At 42.6% G+C, this 19594-nt stretch overlaps 1 protein-coding gene across 1 annotated transcript in view; it reads left to right on the forward strand.

Annotated features, from left to right (window-relative positions):
* Positions 1–7440: 7440 nt before the first annotated feature.
* tmtops2b (teleost multiple tissue opsin 2b) overlaps positions 7441–19594 on the forward strand; it is a 46408-nt gene continuing 34254 nt past the window's right edge. Inside the window, exon 1 of the mRNA XM_021597939.2 lies at positions 7441–7807. Within this exon, the coding sequence (XP_021453614.1) occupies positions 7441–7807 (367 nt within the window). The remainder of the gene's footprint in view (positions 7808–19594) is intronic.

The raw sequence follows: 19594 nt of genomic DNA on the forward strand, positions 1-19594 counted from the left end.
TTTGGCAACAATGCAAAACGTTATGTTTGGCGTAAAAGCAACACAGCTGAACACACCATCCCCACTGTCAAACATGGTGGTGGCAGCATCATGGTTTGGGCCTGCTTTTCTTCAGCAGGGACAGGCTAGATGGTTAAAATTGGTGGGAAGATGGATGGAGCCAAATACAGGACCATTCTGGAAGAAAACCTGATGGAGTCTGCAAAAGACCTGAGACTGGGACGGAGATTTGTCTTCCAACAAGACAATGATCCAAAACATAAAGCAAAATCTACAATGGAATGGTTCAAAAATAAACATATCCAGGTGTTAGAATGGCCAAGTCAAAGTCCAGACCTGAATCCAATCGAGAATCTGTGGAAAGAACTGAAAACTGCTGTTCACAAATGCTCTCCATCCAACCTCACTGAGCTCGAGCTGTTTTGCAAGGAGGAATGGGAAAAAATGTCAGTCTCTCGATGTGCAAAACTGATAGAGACATACCCCAAGCAACTTACAGCTGTAATCGCAGCAAAAGGTGGCGCTACAAAGTATTAACTTAAGGGGGCTGAATAATTTTGCACGCCCAATTTTTCAGTTTTTGATTTGTTTAAAAAGTTTGAAATATCCAATAAATGTCGTTCCACTTCATGATTGTGTCCCACTTGTTGTTGATTCTTCACAAAAAAATACAGTTTTATATCTTTATATTTGAAGCCTGAAATGTGGCAAAAGGTCGCAAAGTTCAAGGGGGCCGAATACTTTCGCAAGGCACTGTATAGTGCACAATATAAGATGCAAATGGTTATTTAGAAGATGATTCACTTAAATTACTTCTTTGAGATCGACAACATCTGATGAAATTGCAGAGCTCAAATTTCTAAATGCAAAAATCGGAATATTAAACATTCATGAACATACAAGTGTCTTACATCGTTTAAAAGCTTAACATCTTGTTAATCCAACTCCGTTGTCAGATTTAAAAAAGGCTTTATGGCAAAGGCATACCATGTGATTATCTGAGGACAGCGCCCCACACATAAAAGCATTAAAAACATTTTCCAAACCAGCAGAGGCTTCACAAAAGTATTTTAGTGATAAAATAAATCAATTACCTTTGAAGATCTTCCTCTGTTTGCAATGCCACGGGTCCCAGCTACACAACAAATGGTCGTTTTGTTCCATAAAGTCCTTCCCCAAAATGTTTCGTTGGCTCGTTTGATTCAGTAATCCACCCGTTCCACTCGTTCAACATGCATACAAAGGAATCCCAAAAGTTACCAATAAACTTCGTCCATACAAGTCAGACAACGTTTCTAATCAATCCTCAGGTACCCTAAAATGTAAATAAACTATCAAATTTAAGACGGAATGTAGTATGTTCAATACCGGAGATAAATCAAATCAAATCAAATCAAATGTATTTATATAGCCCTTCGTACATCAGCTGATATATCAAAGTGCTGTACAGAAACCCAGCCTAAAACCCATAACAGCAAGCAATGCAGGTGTAGAAGCAAGGTGGCTAGGAAAAACTCCCTAGAAAGGCCAAAACCTAGGAAGAAACCTAGAGAGGAACCAGGCTATGAGGGATGGCCAGTCCTCTTCTGGCTGTCCTGGGTGGAGATTATAACAGAACATGGCCAAGATGTTCAAATGTTCATAAATGACCAGCATGGTCAAATAATAATAATTACAGTAGTTGTCGAGGGTGCAGCAAGTCAGCACCTCAGGAGTAAATGTCAGTTGGCTTTTCATAGCCGATCATTAAAAGTATCTCTACCACTCCTGCTGTCTCTAGAGAGTTGAAAACAGCAGTTGCCTTGACAGGAAGCCAGTGTAGGGAGGCTAGCACTGGAGTAATATGATCAAATTTTTTGGTTCTGGTCAGGATTCTAGCAGCCGTATTTAGCACTAACTGAAATTTGTTTAGTGCTTTATCCGGGTAGCCGGAAAGTAGAGCATTGCAGTAGTCTAACCTAGAAGTAACAAAAGCATGGATTAATATTTCTGCATCATTTTTGGACAGAAAGTTTCTGATGTTTGCAATGTTACGTAGATGGAAAAAAGCTGTCCTTAAAACAGTCTTTGTATGTTCGTCAAAAGAGAGATCACGGTCCAGAGTAACAGCGAGGTCCTTCACAGATTTGTTTGAGACGACTGTATAAATAAATAACGAAGTGCCCACCCTCATCCACGGGCGCCACAAGACTACAGTCCAAAATGAGAGCCACCTTGAAAAACTGCAATTACTAAGTCATTTTTCAAAGCCTGAAACCCTTTCTAAAGACGGTTGCCATCTAGTGGAAGCCATAGGAACTGCACTCTGGGAGGTATTCTTTTGAATCTCCCATTAACAAGCATTTGAATGGGCTGTGACCTCAAAAATGAAATTTCCAGATGGATTCTCCTCGGGTTTTCGCCTGCCCTATCAGTTCTGTTACACTCACAGACATTATTTTAACAGTTATGAAACTTCAGAGTGTTTTCTATCCAATACTACCAATATATGCATATCCTAGCCTCTGGACCTGAGTAACAGGCAGTTTACATTGGGCACGTCATTCATCTGAATTTCCGAATACTGCCCCCTATCCCTAAAAAGTTACATTAGGAAAACACATTTGTGTATACAAGACATCCAGCGAAAAAAAAAAGTAAGAATATGACATACGGTATTTTTGTATTTGAAAAGAGCTAATCTGGCAAGCAGGACTGTTTAAATCCAATCAAATCAAATCGATTTGTATTTGTCACATACACACGTTTAGCAGATGTAATTGTGGGTGTAGCGAAATGCTTGTGTTTGTGAAATGCTTGTGTTTCTAGCTCCAACAGTGCAGTAATATCTAACAATTCACAACAATACACACAACCTAAAAGTAAAATAATGGAATTAAGGCTAAATAAAAATATTAGAATGAGCAATGTCGGAGTGGCATAGACTAAAATACAGCAGAATAGAATACAGTATACACATATGAGATGAGTAAAACAAATATATGTAAACATTATTAAAGTGACTAGTGTTCCATTAATAAGTGGTCAGTGATGTCAAGTCTATGTAAATGGGGCAGCAGCCTCTAAGGTACAGGGTTACGTAACCGGGTGGCAGTCTCCTAGTGACGGCTATTTAACAGTCTGATGGCCTTGAGATAGAAGCTGTTTTTCAGTCTCTCAGTCGCAGCTTTGATGCTCCTGTACTGACCTCGCCTTCTGGATGATAGCGAGGTGAACAAGCACTGGCTCAGGTGGTTGATGATCTTTTTGGCCTTCCTGTGACATTGGGTGCTGTAGGTGTCCTGGAGGGCAGGTAGTTTGCCCCCAGTGAGGCATTGGGCAGACCGCACCACCCTCTGGAGAGCCCTGTGGTTGTGGGCGGTGCAGTTGCTGTACCAGGCTGTGCTACAGCCCGACAGGATGCTCTCAGTTGTGTAATTGTATACCTGATTGCTGGATGTTCGTTTCGAACTCAGACAATATATTCATGAATCCTTCAGCTCACAGCATCTCCAGAATTTTATTTTGGATGAGGTTACCCGTTATTAGCTCTAATTATGCTGTTACAGAAAGGCTTATGTCCATAAACTGGCCAAACCCTTTTGAGGGAATTGATCAAATACTCATTCATATTAATTATACATCTCTAGATTGGTTTCTCTCATTCTATCCACATGTCCAAATTCCACTTTATTATGACAAATACTTAGGTTGTTTTCACACTTGGTCCCTTTCAGCCATTTTTTTGTGTGTTTTGTGAACAGTGTGGTTGGCTTAATTTTTTTGTGCAGTGTGAACACTCCAAAGGAAGTCAGAGCCCTCAAAAGAGCCCCCAAAGCGAAGCGAACTGAGACCCTCTCCAGAGGTGGTCTGAGTTCAGTTCGCTTGAATCCCGTGGTCCAGTTCCCTTTTTTAGGACAATGTGAACACAAAGCTACCCAGGTTCGCTTGTTATTATTCCCACACCACACACTAGACCACACACTAGGCCAGTGGTGTAAAATACTTAAAATACTTAATTACTTATATACTTCAAAGTACTACTCAAGTAGTTTTTTTTGGGTATATGTACTTTACTTTACTATTTATATTTTTTAGCAACTTTTACTTTTACATTCCTAAAGAAAATAATGTAGTTTTAACTCCATACATTTTCCCTGATGCCCAGAAGTACTTGTTTTTGACAGGAAAATTATCCAATTCACACACTTATCAAGAGAACACACCTGGTAATCCCTACTGCCTCTGATCTGGCGGACTCACTAAACACAAATGCTTGTTTGTAAATGAAGTCTGAGTGGTGGAGTGTGCCCCAGGCTATCTGTCAATAAAAAAATATTTAAAAAATGGTCCTGTCTGGTTTGCTTATTAATGTAAGGAAGTTGAAATTATTTATACTTTTACTTTTGATACTTAAGTACATTTTAGCAATTACATTTACTCTTTATACTTACGTACAGTGGGGCAAAAAAGTATTTAGTCAGCCACCAATTGTGCAAGTTCTCCCACTTAAAAAGATGAGAGAGGCCTGTAATTTTCATCATAGGTACACTTCAACTATGACAGACAAAATTAGAAAAAAAATCCAGAAAATCATATTGTAATGAATTGATTTGCAAATTATGGTGGAAAATAAATATTTGGTCAATAACAAAAGTTTATCTCAATACTTTGTTATATACCCTTTGTTGGCAATGACAGAGGTCAAACGTTTTCTGTAAGTCTTCACAAGGTTTTCACACACTGTTGCTGGTATTTTGGCCCATTCCTCCATGCAGATCTCCTCTAGAGCAGTGATGTTTTGGGGCTGTTGCTGGGCAACATGGACTTTCAACTCCCTCCAAAGATGTTCTATGGGGTTGAGATCTGGAGACTGGCTAGGCCACTCCAGGACCTTGAAATGCTTCTTACGAAGGCCTCTCTCATCTTTTTAAGTGGGAGAACATGCACAATTGGTGGCTGACTAAATACTTTTTTGCCTCACTGTATATTTAAAACCAAATACTTTTAGACTTTTACTCAAGTAGTATTTTACTGGGTGACTTTCACTTTTACTTGAGTCATTTTCTATTAAGGTATGTTTACTTTTACTCAAGTATGACTATTGAGTACCTTTTCCACCACTGACTACTGCAACACCGTTTCCTCTGCCATGCACCCTCACATTGGTGCCACAAAACAGAGACGATGATTTGGAGGTTCGCGGGAAAAAAATGTGCGCTGTTTTTGGATATTGACTAGCGATTGTCAAAGACGCACAGAAATTCCATGTGTGGAGTTTTTAGTTCAGATTATTTGTTTGCAATATGTGATCTAAAGGCTAAGAGAGCTTCATAAACTGTTATTGGTTGTGGAGTTTGAATAGTGTGAAAATACAACAGATTTGGTGAGAATCACATAAGGTACAAAATCTATTCTAGCTCTTAAAGGGGCAGTAGCCTACTTTGGGTGTACAATTTTCAATTACAGCATTATTTATTCTGCAGTTATTATGTTGCTTTTTATTCTGTTACCAATCAAATCGACATGTTAATAGTATCTTCTGATTACAATTATGATGTCTTATATTTTTAAATGTAAGGAGGTACAGTATATCTAGCTGTCCATATAACGCATTCTGATTGAATGGCTTGTCCTGCACTTTGTAAAAACCCAGGGGACATCTTGGGAAAAGATCTTGGTTCTATTGTAAACATAGCAATGTGAATGCAAAGAGGACTAGGTCCAATAGTTGAAGTGAAAATAGTTGAGTCTTCATTTAAAGGCAAGGGCCGTGTGAATACAAAGAGAACTGCGTTATTTTCCTTCCAGTGTTATTTTCCTTCAGAGTTCACATAGAGTGTCACGGAAGCCTTCTTTTTTTTTTTTACCCATTTTCATGATTTCATTCTTGTCTCATCGCTGCAACTCCCGCATGTCTTCGGGAGAGACGAAGGTCGAGAGCGTGCATCCTCCAAAACACAGCCCAGCCCAGCCAGGCTTGAAACAATGCCCACTTAACCAATGTGTCGGAGGAAACACCTTGCAATTGTGTCAGCGTGCACTGCGCCCGGAGCGCAGGAGTCGCTAGTGCACGATTGTGCAGGGTCATCCCTGCCCTCCCCTAACTCGGACAACGCTGGGCTAATTGTGCGCCGCCCCATGGATCTCCCGGTCGCGGCCGGCTGCAACAGAGCCTGGACTCGAACCCATAATCGCTGCAGTGCCTTAGACCACTGCGCCACTCGGGAGCACCATCACCGAAGTTTTTTGTCAATGTTCCCAGTGGGCGCACATTGATTGAATCAACGTGGTTTCCACTTTATTTCAATTAAATTGTTGAACCAATTTGGAATAGATGTTGAATTGACTGACGGCTGTGCCCAGTGGGTTATTATTGTCACATAATTAAACTGACTTTCCTATGTTTACAACATTTAACCATGGATCATTTGGATTTGGAGGTAAAGTGTCCATTTATGCTTTGTATTGCAGAGCGCTGACGGCTAGGGTTCGATGCCAGTCGATTACTCGAGCAGGACGATTCTCTCTCTATCGTGACGTAAAATCTGGCTATAATAATCTGCACTGTACTTGGAACGGAGGACTCTCAGGCTCGCGCGACCTCGCTGATCACTAAATTCAACAGTAGCAAAGGAGCAAGGTACACAAGAACTGAAGATGGAATTTAGATCACAAAGACAAAAGAGAGCCAATTTTTACAGTCGCCTGGCCATTGAATCAAAAAATAGATATTGTATGCTATCTTGAACAAAAACATAAAATTGTAGGCTAAATCTAAAAGTATTTGGCAAGAAATCTGCCAAATTAAGATAAATGGTTAATGCGCTCTTAATGTATGTCGGTCAGCGATAATATAATGAACAATAATTAATCATGTATTTTAGTAATTTCCTAGCAATTGGGAACAGTGTGTGAAACCCTGTGACATTCGAGATTTGTGAATGAACGGTGAAGCCCGCGCGTAACGGCGATGGACACCCGGGACGAGCCTCGCTGCACACCCCGGGATTGATTTGCACCATCGCCACGCAGTTGAGATATCACCTCCTCCAATCTTCAGTAGACTTGATGGGACACAGTATCACCACAAGTATGCTGTTAGCTTGCACTTGTAAGAACGTTATTTGAAAAACACATTTTTTCCCCCAGTGAAACTCAAAGCTAGAGAAAACTACCGCCGCGCAGTAGTCTAGTGGATGTGTTTTTGACGTAACAAAACTGTACTGATGGAAAGAGTAATATTTCACCGTGATTAACGGCGTGGATTAACGCGACAAGCTGTAGACTAGTCTATTAAACGGAGGTCTGGACATTATGTGAAGGGCTGACATGGGGGCGAGAGATAGAGAGACACATGGCCAGGTAATGATGGTATGAGCTCCGCGCGCACTGCATGCCCCAACTCAGCCAAACGTCTCCCAGCCTGAGTAATATGAGCGTTCGTGAACATCATCCAGGATGTTTTCTGACCTGGCTGGCCTCAACTACACCTACAATGTGAGCGACGACCCGTTCAGTTTCCTGGACCGGGAGTGGCGCGACGCGCCGAAAGAGACTCTGTCCAGGACTGGCTTCATCGTGCTCTCTGTGTTCCTGGGCTTGATCATGACATTCGGCTTCCTCAACAACTTCGTCGTACTGCTTCTCTTCTGCAAGTTTAAAACTCTGCGTACTCCGGTCAACATGCTCCTACTCAACATCAGCGTGAGCGACATGCTGGTGTGCACGTTCGGCACCACGCTCAGCTTCACCTCCAGTATCAAGGGAAAGTGGCTCCTGGGCCGCCACGGCTGCTTGTGGTATGGCTTCATCAACTCCTGCTTCGGTGAGTCGACCCGAGATGCGGCTCTACAGCCTAATAAAGGCTGTTAGTGAGAAATTAGAGCAAATTGATTCATGTATATTGGCAGTAAATCTGTTACCAATTTATTCCTTGGCCACAGACCTGGTGGCATAGCAGAATTTTCCAGTGGCTTTCACCAAGAAAGGTTCTGATTTCAAACTCCAGGTGAGGTTTAGTCCCAATTGTGCTTGCTCATGGTGAATCATTTTACAAGAATGTTACTTTTGACTAAAAGTATGAAATTCACTCAACATGTCATTTAAAACACATTTGTCAGTTTCACTTACTATACTAGGTTGAACATACTTTAGATGAAGTTAACGCAACATGACATTCAGATATTATTTAACTTAAACTTTTAAGGCAGCAGGGTAACAAACTTTTAAAAGTTGACTCAACAAATATTTTTTACAGTGTAGTAGGGCTGCTGTATATTTACTCAGTTAATGGAACTTTAAACTTTTATCCTCTTTAAAAAGTAATTTCATAGTCCTTATTAAATGTTTAGCCTGAACTAAAACCTTCAGATGGTTTAGCATGCCCTATTCATGTAGGTTCGTTTTATCTGGTCTTACTGCAAGAATTTCAACCGCTCTGGCAACTAAATCACTGGGTAGCAGCTTCTTATACTCAAATCAAGTTTTATTTGATTAACTAGGCAAGTCAGTTAAGAACAAATTCTTATTTTCTATGACAGCCTAGGTTAACTGCCTCGTTCAGGGGCAGAATGACAGATTTTTACCTTGTCAGCTCGGGGATTCGATCTTGGAATCTTTCGAGATACTAATCCAACGCTCTAACCACTAGGCTACCTGCCTCTAACCACTAGGCTACCTGCCTCTAACCACTAGGCTACCTGCCTCTAACCACTAGGCTACCTGCCTCTAACCACTAGGCTACCTGCCTCTTAACCACTAGGCTACCTGCCTCTTAACCACTAGGCTACCTGCCTTTAACCACTAGGCTACCTGCCTCTAACCACTAGGCTACCTGCCTCTAACCACTAGGCTACCTGCCTCTAACCACTAGGCTACCTGCCTCTAACCACTAGGCTACCTGCCTCTAACCACTAGGCTACCTGCCTCTAACCACTAGGCTACCTGCCTCTTAACCACTAGGCTACCTGCCTCTTAACCACTAGGCTACCTGCCTTTAACCACTAGGCTACCTGCCTCTAACCACTAGGCTACCTGCCTCTAACCACTAGGCTACCTGCCTCTAACCACTAGGCTACCTGCCTCTAACCACTAGGCTACCTGCCTCTAACCACTAGGCTACCTGCCTCTAACCACTAGGCTACCTGCCTCTAACCACTAGGCTACCTGCCTCTTAACCACTAGGCTACCTGCCTCTTAACCACTAGGCTACCTGCCTTTAACCACTAGGCTACCTGCCTCTAACCACTAGGCTACCTGCCTCTAACCACTAGGCTACCTGCCTCTAACCACTAGGCTACCTGCCTCTAACCACTAGGCTACCTGCCTTTAACCACTAGGCTACCTGCCTCTAACCACTAGGCTACCTGCCTCTAACCACTAGGCTACCTGCCTTTAACCACTAGGCTACCTGCCTCTAAACACTAGCCTACCTGCCTCTAACCACTAGGCTACCTGCCTCCCCAGTTTTTTGGAATATTATTCTAAATGTCTTCAAATTAGTTATTTTCACAAAAACGAATAGCTAAAAGTTGTTTTCTAAATGTGTCCCCAACTTGTCACAATAATGTCAATGGAGCATTTCGAGTTTGTCTCTGTGTTGATGTCCAGATGCGCAATGTGCGTAATAGCCTACCCACTTAGCTGACTAACGGGGTGTCGGCTAGTGGTTTTTGAAATGCAGCAGAGCATAGGTTACAATGCACGGAGTAGTGAAGAAGGCATAGTCTACATCAAGCATACAATATCATCAACACACTGTACTATAAGCACACAATGCATTGTGTAATAAAACATAGAAGGCAAAGGCTACATACACTAAGGCATAATAATGATTATTTATTGGACTTATATATAGTATATATACAGTAATGGTTAGATACATTATACATTATATGGATAAATGTTTGGATTATATATAAATCCATATAATTATTGGATTATATACAGTATATTTGCAGTGCCTTTGGAAGGTACTCAGACCTCTTGACTTTTTTCAACATCTTGTTACTGTACAGCCTTATTCTAAAATGGTTTAAATAAAAAAAATGTCCTGGGCAATTTACACACAACACCATATAATGACAAAGCGAAAACAGGTTTTTAGAAATGTTTGCAAATGTATAAAAAACAACAACAACTGAAATACCTTATTTACATACGTATTCAGACCCTTTGTTATGAGACTTTATCTCAGGTGCATCCTGTTTCCATTAATTATCCTTGAGATGTTTCTACAACTTGGAGTCCACCTGTGGTAAATTCCGTTGATTGGACATGATTTGGAAAGGCACACACCTTTCTATATAAGGTCCCACAGTTGACAGTGCATGTCAGAGCAAAAACCGAGCCATGAGGTCAAAGGAATTGTCCGTAGAGCTCCGAGACAAGATTGTGTCAAAGCACAGATCTGGGGAAGTGTACGAAAAAATATTTGGAGCATTGAAGATCGCCAAGAACACAGTGGCCTCCATCGTTCTTAAATGGAAGAAGTTTGTAACCACCAAGACTCTTCCTAGAGTTGGCCACCCAGCCAAACTGAGCAATCGGGGGAGAAGTGTCTTGGTCAGGGAGGTGACCAAGAACCCGATGATCACTCTGACAGAGCTCTAGAGATCCTCTTTGGAGATGGGAGAACCTACCAGAAGGACAACCATCTATGCAGTACTCCACCAATCAGGCCTTTATGATAGAGTGGCCAGATGGAAGCCACTCCTCAGTAAAAGGCACATGACAGCCCGCTTGGAGTTTGCCAAAAGGCACCTAAAGACTCTCAGACCATGAGGAACAAGATTCTCCGGTCTGATGAAACCAAGATTGAAGTCTTTGGCCTGAATGCCAAACGTCACGTCTCGAGGAAACCTGGCACCATCCCTAAAATGGTGGTGGCAGCATCATGCTGTGGGGATGTTTTTCAGCGGCAGGGACTGGGAGACTAGTCAGGATCGTGGCAAAGATGAACAGCGCAAAGTACAGAGAGATCCTTGATGAAAACCTGTTCCAGAGCGCTCAGGACCTCATGTGTGAATTTATATATAGTCCAATAATTTATCCAATAATTTATATCGTTTGGATTGATGTTTACATATTAAATAAACATTTAATTTAATAGTCAAAGTCAGCAGAGCAGAGGTTGCTGTCCTTATTCTCCCAGGGACCACAACAACACAAAAGTGCCATGTGGACTGAGGTTAGAGCTCCAACATAAGACATTATATTTCCTGCTGAGGAGCTTTTAGCCATGTGGACTGCAGTCTGCAGACTCTTAAGTCTCTTTGGACAGATGTATTTTCTCCCCTTTTGAAGTGGCCAAGAAAATCTGAAATTATTCCCAGACCTAGTGCTGTTGCTATAGGTCTGGGATGTCTGAGATGACTCCCTTGCTATAACAAGACACGTGGTTCTGGCTGAGATTTGGCAAATGTCACAACGAGTTATCTGAATTCTGTGATAACCGTCCCGGCCATTTCCTGAACTGAGATTGGCAGTAACATGGCCATGGTCCGTTTATATACACAAATGCTATGGGCTCACTGTGGGTGGGAAAAGGGATTGAGGAGTGTGGCTTGAAGAAAGAAACTCCACATGGTTATGCTTTTCAAGTGGACTACTGACTCTTTGATTTCATTTATTTCGGTAATGTTATGCAGAAAAACCCATCCTCTCTTCCGTGTGATGTGTTCAACTCCATCTAGGCTTTGAAGTAAAACCATTTGCTTTGGGTCATCCGAATTAGCAAACAGGCTAATCAAAGGAATAGCTATTTGTAACGACATCCGTTACTCTGAGGAGGGTTTCTGGGGAAGCCAAACCACTGGGCACACACTGGTTGAATCAATGTTATTTCCACGTCATTTCAATGAAATGATGTTGAGCTAATGTGGAATATACATTGAATTGACGCCTGTGCCCAGTGGAAAGGGTCCTTCTGTCTCAAACAGAGTGCAGAGATCCTTGGTAGGAGGTGGCAGAGTGAAGTGAAGAAGTCTGAATGAGAGATTGGGAAAAAATTATGTTCTGGAGCATAGCGTAGAATATAGCAATTTGAATGCACAGTATTGGAGTAGGAGAAGTACTCGGAAAAGGAAATTCTCACTAGAGTAAAAATGCATTCCTGTCATATTAAATAGAGTTATCAAATCAAATCAAAATGTATTTGTCACATGCGCCCTCAACCAACAGTGCAGTTCAAGAAGTAGCGTTAAGAAAATATTTACTAAATAAACAAAAGTTTTAAAAATCGAATCAGTCAAAAGGCAACACAAGAACTGTACATAACAATATACAGGGTGTACCGGTACCGAGTCAATGTGCAGGGGTACAGGTTAACCTTTCTGATCTCCCCATCCCGGATCCGGGATCGTGAATACAGACTCAAGCTCATTACCATAACGCAACGTTAACTATTCATGAAAATCGCAAATGAAATGAAATAAATATGCCATCTCTCAAGCTTAGCCTTTTGTAAACAACACTGTCATCTCAGATTTTCAAAATATGCTTCTCAACCATAGGAAAACAATAATTTGTGTAAAAGTAGCTAGCTAGCGTAGCATTTAGCGTTAGCATTAGCGTTAGCATCCAGCACGCAACATTTCAACAAAAACATAAAAGCCTTCAAATAAAATCATTTACCTTTGAAGAACTTCAGATGTTTTCAATGAGGAGACTCTCAGTTAGATAGCAGATGCTCAGTTTTTCCAAAAAGATTCTTTGTGTATTAGAAATAGCTCCGTTTTGTACATCACATTTGGCTACCAAAAAAACCCGAAAATTCAGTCCTCAAAACGCGAACTTTTTTCCAAATTAACTCCATAATATCGACTGAAAACATGGCAAACGTCGTTTAGAATCAATCCTCAAGGTGTTTTTCACATATCTCTTCGATGATATATCGTTCGTGGAAGCATGGTTTCCCCTCTCAATCAAATGGAAAAATACTTGCACATGGCTTTGCGCACCAGTTTCGACGCAGGACACCAGGCGGACACTTGGAAAATGTAGTCTCTTATGGTCAATCTTCCAATGATATGCCTACAAATACGTCACAATGCTGCCGACATCTTGGGGAAACGGCAGAAGGTCTAAGCTTATTCCTGTCGCATTCACAGCCATATAAGGAGACATTAGAAAACAGAGCTTCAGAAATTCTGCTCATTTCCTGTTTGACGTATCATCTTGGTTTCGCCTGTAGAATGAGTTCTGGGGCACTTACAGACAAAATCTTTGCAGATTCTGAAACTTCAGAGTGTTTTCTTTCCAAAAACTGTCAAGAATATGCATAGTCGAGCATCTTTTCGTGACAAAATATCGCGCTTAAAACGGGAACGTTTTTTATCCAAAAATGAAATAGCGCCCCTAGAGATGCAACTGGTCAAGGTCATTTGTAAAGTGACCATACATAGATAATAAACAGCGAGTAGCAGCAGTGTAAAAACAAAGGGGGGGTCAATGTAAATAGTCCGGGTGGCCATTTGGTTAGTTTAGTTGTTCAGCAGTCTTATGGCTTGGAGGTAGAAGCTGTTAAGGAGCCTTTTGGTCCTAGACTTGGCACTCCGGTACCGCTTACCGTACGGTAGCAGAGAAAACAGTCTATGACTTGGGTGACTGGAGTCTGACAATTCTTTGGGCCTTCCTCTGACACCGCCTAGTATATAGGTCCTGGATGTCAGGAATCGTGGCCCCAGTGATGTACTGGGCCGTACGTACTACTCTCTGTAGCGCCATACCAGGTGGTAATGCAACCAGGCAGGATGTTCTCGATGGTGCAGCTGCAGAACCTTTTGAGGATCTGAGGACCCATGCCAAATCTTTTCAGTCTTCTGAGGGGGAAAAGGTATTGTCGTGCCCTCTTCACAACTCTCTTGATGTGTTTGGACTGTAGTTTGTTAGTGATGTGGACACCAAGGAACTTGAAACTCTTGACCCGCTCCACATCAGTCCCGTAGATGTTAATGGGGCCCTCCTTTTTCTATATTCCACAATCAGCTCCTTTGTCTTTCTCACATTAAGAGAGAGGTTGTTGACCTGGCACCCCTCCTGTGCTCCCTGGTCACCCACGACTACAAGGCCAAACACCAAACAGGCACCCCTGATTGCCCCAGTGTTGAGGATCAGCGTGGCAGATGTGTTGTTGCCTACAATTACCACCTGGGGGTGGCCCATCAGGAAGTCCAGGATCCAGTTGCAGAGGGAGGTGTTTAGTCCCAGGGTCCTTAGCTTAATGATGAGATTTTTGGGCACTATGGTGTTGAACACTGAGCTGTAGTCAATGAACAGCATTCTCACATAGGTGTTATTTTTTCCAGGTGGGAAATGGCAGTGTGGAGTGCAGTTGAAATTGCGTCATCTGTGGATCTGTTGGGGCGGTATGCGAATTGGAGTGGGTCTAGGGTTTCTGGCATGATGATGTTGATGTGAGCCATGACCAGCCTTTCAAAGCACTTCATGGCTACCGACGTGAGTGCTACGGGCGGTAATCCTTTAGGCAGGCTACCTTTTCTGTCTTGGGCACAGGGACTATGGTGGTCTGTTTGAAACATGTAGGTATTACAGACTCAGTCAGGGAGAGATTGAAAATGTCAGTTGGTCTGCGCATGCTTTGAGTACACGTCCTGGTAACCCATCTGGCCCCGCATATTTTTTGTGAACGTTGACCTGTTTAAAGTCTTGCTCACATTGGCTACGTAGAGCGTGATCACACAGTTATCCAGAACAGCTGGTGCTCTCATACATGTGTCAGTGATCCTTGCCTCAAAGCGAGCATAAAAGGCATTTTGCACATCCCGTAGGCGCGAGTGACTGGGCAGCTCATGGCTGGGCTTCCCTTTTTAGTACCTAATCGTCTTTACGCCCTGCCACATCCGACGAGTGTCAGAGCCGGCGTAGTAGGATTCATTCTAGGAGGCAGTTAACATTATTATAAAGATTTATTTTCTTCTTGCTCAGCTCATCTCAGGCCAGTGTATAGAGCTTCCCGCTGCCTCAGATTTTCATGTTTCTGTGGACTTGAATTCTTGATCTACAGTCACTAAATATGTGTCAGATATTTTTTTTAACACAAAAGTGAAAAGAGAACTACATAAGTGAGATTGGAAAATCTTTTAAGGTTGTGTGTATTTTAAAATCATTCAAAGCTATAACGAGTGCGCTGAGAGTCAGGAAGCAAGTTCAGGGAGTGTGTTTTATTAAATAAAAGAAACAATGGACACGAAACAAACAATGCACCGACATGAAAACAGAGTCAATAACACCTGAGGAAAGAACCAAGGGGAGTGACAGATATAGGGAAGATAATCAAGGAGGTGAAGGAGTCCAGGTGAGTGTCATGAGGCGCAGGTGCGTGAGACGATGGTGACAGGTGTGCAGGATAATCAGCAGCCTGATGACCTAGAGGCCGGAGAGGGATTATACGTGACAAAGGCAGTGTACCAGTGAATTTTCTGTCCTTCTGTGAAATTGATTCGCATCTCAACCACACACACACACACACACACACACACACACACACACACACACACACACACACACACACACACACACACACACACACACACACACACACACACACACACAGGAGGAGTAATAATGGTCCGGGGCTGTTTTTCATGGTTCAGGCTAGGCCCCTTAGTTCCAGTGAAGGTAAATCGTAACATTAGAGCTTACAGTGACATTCTAGACAATGCTTCCAACATTGTGGCAACAGTTTGCGGAAGGCCCTTTCATGTTTAGGAATGACAATGCCCCTGTGCACAAAGCGAGGTCCATACAGAAATAGTTTGTCGAGATCGATGTGGAAGAACTTGACTGGCTTGCACAGAGCCCTGCCCTCAACCCCATCTAAGATCTTTGGGATGAATTGGAACGCCGACTGCGAGACAGGCGTAATCGCCCAACATCAATGCCTAACCTCACTAATGCTCTTGTGGCTGAATGGAAGCAAGTCCCCTAAGCAATGTTCCAACATCTAGTAGAAAGCCTTCCCAGAGGATTGGAGGCTGTTAAAGCAGCAACAGGGGGACCAGCACCATATTAATGCTCATGATTTTGGAATGAGAGGTTCGACGAGCAGGTGTCCACATACCTTTGGCCTTTGTACATCCCTGAAATTGCAACAGCAGGTGGATGCCTTCATGAAGAGTGAGGAAAGGTTTGAAGTGAATAAAAAATGTCCTTCCCTATTCGTTTCCACTCCGCTATCTAACTCAGACAAGCAGGGAATATCTCATTCTTTCCATAAGGCCAACCCCAAGGCTTTAAGAAGGAATATTTGAAGATATTCTCGGTTATATCCTCCTTTCTCATTATTCTCACTTCCACTGTGACCGGATTGGACTTTCTCTGAACTCAGAGAACATGTCTTTGAGTCTGGCTGCTTCTTTGATTTCTACTCTCACAAACATGTGTTTGACTGTCTCTCACTGACATGTCTGTCTGGGTTTGACTGTCTCTCACTGACATGTCTGTCTGGGTTTGACTGTCTCTCACTGACATGTCTGTCTGGGTTTGACTGTCTCTCACTGACATGTCTGTCTGGGTTTGACTGTCTCTCACTGACATGTCTGTCTGGGTTTGACTGTCTCTCACTGACATGTCTGTCTGTGTTTGAAGGTCTCTCACTAACGTGTCTGTCTGTGTTTGATGGTCTCTCACTAACATGTCAAATCAAATCAAATTTTATTGGTCACATACACATTGTTAGCAGATGTTAATGCGAGTGTTGCGAAATGCTTGTGCTTCTAGTTCCGACCGTGCAGTAATATCTAACAAGTAATCTAACAATTTCACAACAACTACCTTATACACACAAGTATAAAGACACATGTCTGTGTGGGTTTGACGATCTCTCACTGACATGTCTGTGTGGGTTTGACGGTCTCTCACTGACATGTCTGTGAAAGAGGAGAGGAGATGGGTGGTTGGAGGAGATGGGTGGTTAGAGGAGATGGGTGGTTAGAGGAGATGGGTGGTTAGAGGAGGTGGGTGGTTAGAGGAGATGGGTGGTTAGAGGAGATGGGTGGTTAGAGGAGATGGGTGGCAGAAAGGGAGAGGGGTGGTTAGAGGAGATGAGATGAGTGGTTTGAGGAGACGGGTGGTTAGAGGAGATGGATTGTTAGAGGAGATGGGTTGTAAGAGGAGATGTCTGGCAGAAAGAGACATGGGTGGTTAGAGTAGAGGGTGGTTAGAAGAGAATGTTGGTTAGAGGGGATGGGTAGTTAGAGGATATGGGTGGTTAGAGGATATGAATGGCTGTAGGCTGTGAACAGCAAAAGATGAAGACCTTAGATTGTTCATCTCTCCTACACACTGCACTCTACAGGGTAAGACAGAGGGGAGAGCCTAGTACAATGCCCTTTGTACAACACACATGCATGCTTGCAAGCACACACAGACACACACAGACACACAGAGACACGTGCGGCAGGGTAATCTCTGTTTTTTAAATCCAGATTATAGGCAGAATAGGTCTCAGCTGCAAGGGACGCCAGATAAATCTCTATGATGATCAATTTTATTGCCTTATATATTTACACTAAACCTCCTCCATCCAGCTGTGGCAGAAAAACATATTTTTTTAGGATTCTGATTTGCTGGAATTCAATTCAATTTGCATAGTGGGAGACCTGGCACTGCCAAACAAATCACATTATTGCCTGCCCAACATCAAAGTGCATTTTTAGTAATCAGAGCGAGCCAGGCGGAGGCAGAGGTTTTAATGGCCAGGTGGTGGGACCTTCCCATCAAAGAGTAGCAGATATACATCCTGGTTGTTTATTTCAGGCTATATATACACACACCACATTTAAGGTGCAGGCTAAATAACTGCTTAGATGCCCATAGAATGTTAATGAAGAACCCTGTGAACCACTGGTAACCCAACAGAACCCCACAGTGCTGGAGGATTTAATGTGGTAAAACTCTGCAGAGAAAAACTCAGAGAACAAAAAACTGTGTCACATCTGTTACATCACTCCTTAAAACAGAGTTAAGTAGTCAGGAGGAATGAACATTGATCAAGGACAAATAAACACAAACAAAGTTAAATAAACGTCAATAAAAGTTGACATGTACAGTCGTGGCCAAAAGTTTTGAGAATGACACAAATATTAATGTCCACAAAGTTTGCTGCTTCAGTGTCTTTAGATATTTTTGTCAGGTGTTACTATGGAATACTGAAGTATAATTACAAGCATTTCATAGTGTCAAAGGCTTTTATTGACAATTACATGAAGTTGATGCAAAGAGTCAATATTTGCAGTGTTGACCCTTCTTTTTCAAGACCTCTACAATCCACCATGGCATGCTGTCAATTAACTTCTGAACCACATCCTGACTGAAGCCCATTATAGCATAATCAATACTTGGAGTTTGTCAGAATTTGTGGGGTTTTGTTTGTCCACCCACCTCTTAAGGATTGACCACAAGTTCTCAATGGGATTAAGGTCTGGAGAGTTTCCTGGCCATGGACCCAAAATATTGATGTTCCCCGAGCCACTTAGTTATCACTTTTGCCTTATGGCAAGGTGCTCCATCATGCTAGAAAATTCATTGTTCGACACCAAACTGGTCCTGGATAGTGGGAGAAGTTGCTCTCGAAGGATGTGTTGGTTCCATTCTTTATTCATGTCACGTCCTGATCTTAGAGATCCTTTTTATGTTTCTATTTGGTTTGGTCAGGGTGTGATTTGTGTAGGCATTCTATGTTCTTTATTTCTAGGTTTTGTGTTTCTATGTTTTGGCCCGGGTATGGTTCTCAATCAGGGACAGGTGTCAATCGTTGTCTCTGATTGGGAATCATACTTAGGCAGCCTGTTTTGCCACCTTAGGTTGTGGGATGTTTTTTTTGTTAGCTCTGTGTCGCCTTCCGAATGTGACGTTCGTTGTTCTTTTGTTTGGATTAAATAAAGAATTATGAACACGTACCGCGCTGCACCTTGGTCCACTTCTTCCGACGAGCGTTACAATTCATGGCTGTGTTCTTAGTCAAAATTGTGAGTGAACCCACTCCCTTGGCTGAGAAGCAACCCCACACATGAATGGTCTCAGAATGCTTTACTGTTGGCATGACACAGGACTGATGGTAGCGCTCACCTTGTCTTCTCTGGACAAGCTTTTTTCCGGATGCCCCAAACAATCGGTAGGGGATTCATCAGAGAAAACGACTTTACCCCAGTCCTCAGCAGTCCAATCGCTATACCTTTTGCAGAATATCAGTCTGTCCCTGATGTTTTTCCTGGAGAGAAGTGGCTTCTTTGCTGCCCTTCTTGACACCAGACCATCCTCCAAAAGTCTTCTCCTCACTGTGCGTGCAGATGCAAGCTCTGTACTGATGGTGCCCCGATCCCGCAGCTGAATCAACTTTAGGAGACGGTCCTGGCACTTGCTGGACTTTCTTGGGCACCCTGAAGCCTTCTTCACAGCAATTGAACCGCTCTCCTTGAAGTTCTTGATGATCTGATAAATGGTTGACTTAGGTGCAATCTTACTGGCAGCAATATCCTTGCCTGTGAAGCCCTTTTTGTGCAAAGCAATGATGACGGCACGTGTTTCCTTGCAGGTAACCGTGTTTGACAGAGGAAGAACAATGATTCCAAGCACCACCCTCTTTTGAAGC

This window comes from Oncorhynchus mykiss, chromosome 3, assembly GCF_013265735.2.
Source record: "Oncorhynchus mykiss isolate Arlee chromosome 3, USDA_OmykA_1.1, whole genome shotgun sequence".
Lineage (NCBI taxonomy): Eukaryota > Metazoa > Chordata > Actinopteri > Salmoniformes > Salmonidae > Oncorhynchus > Oncorhynchus mykiss.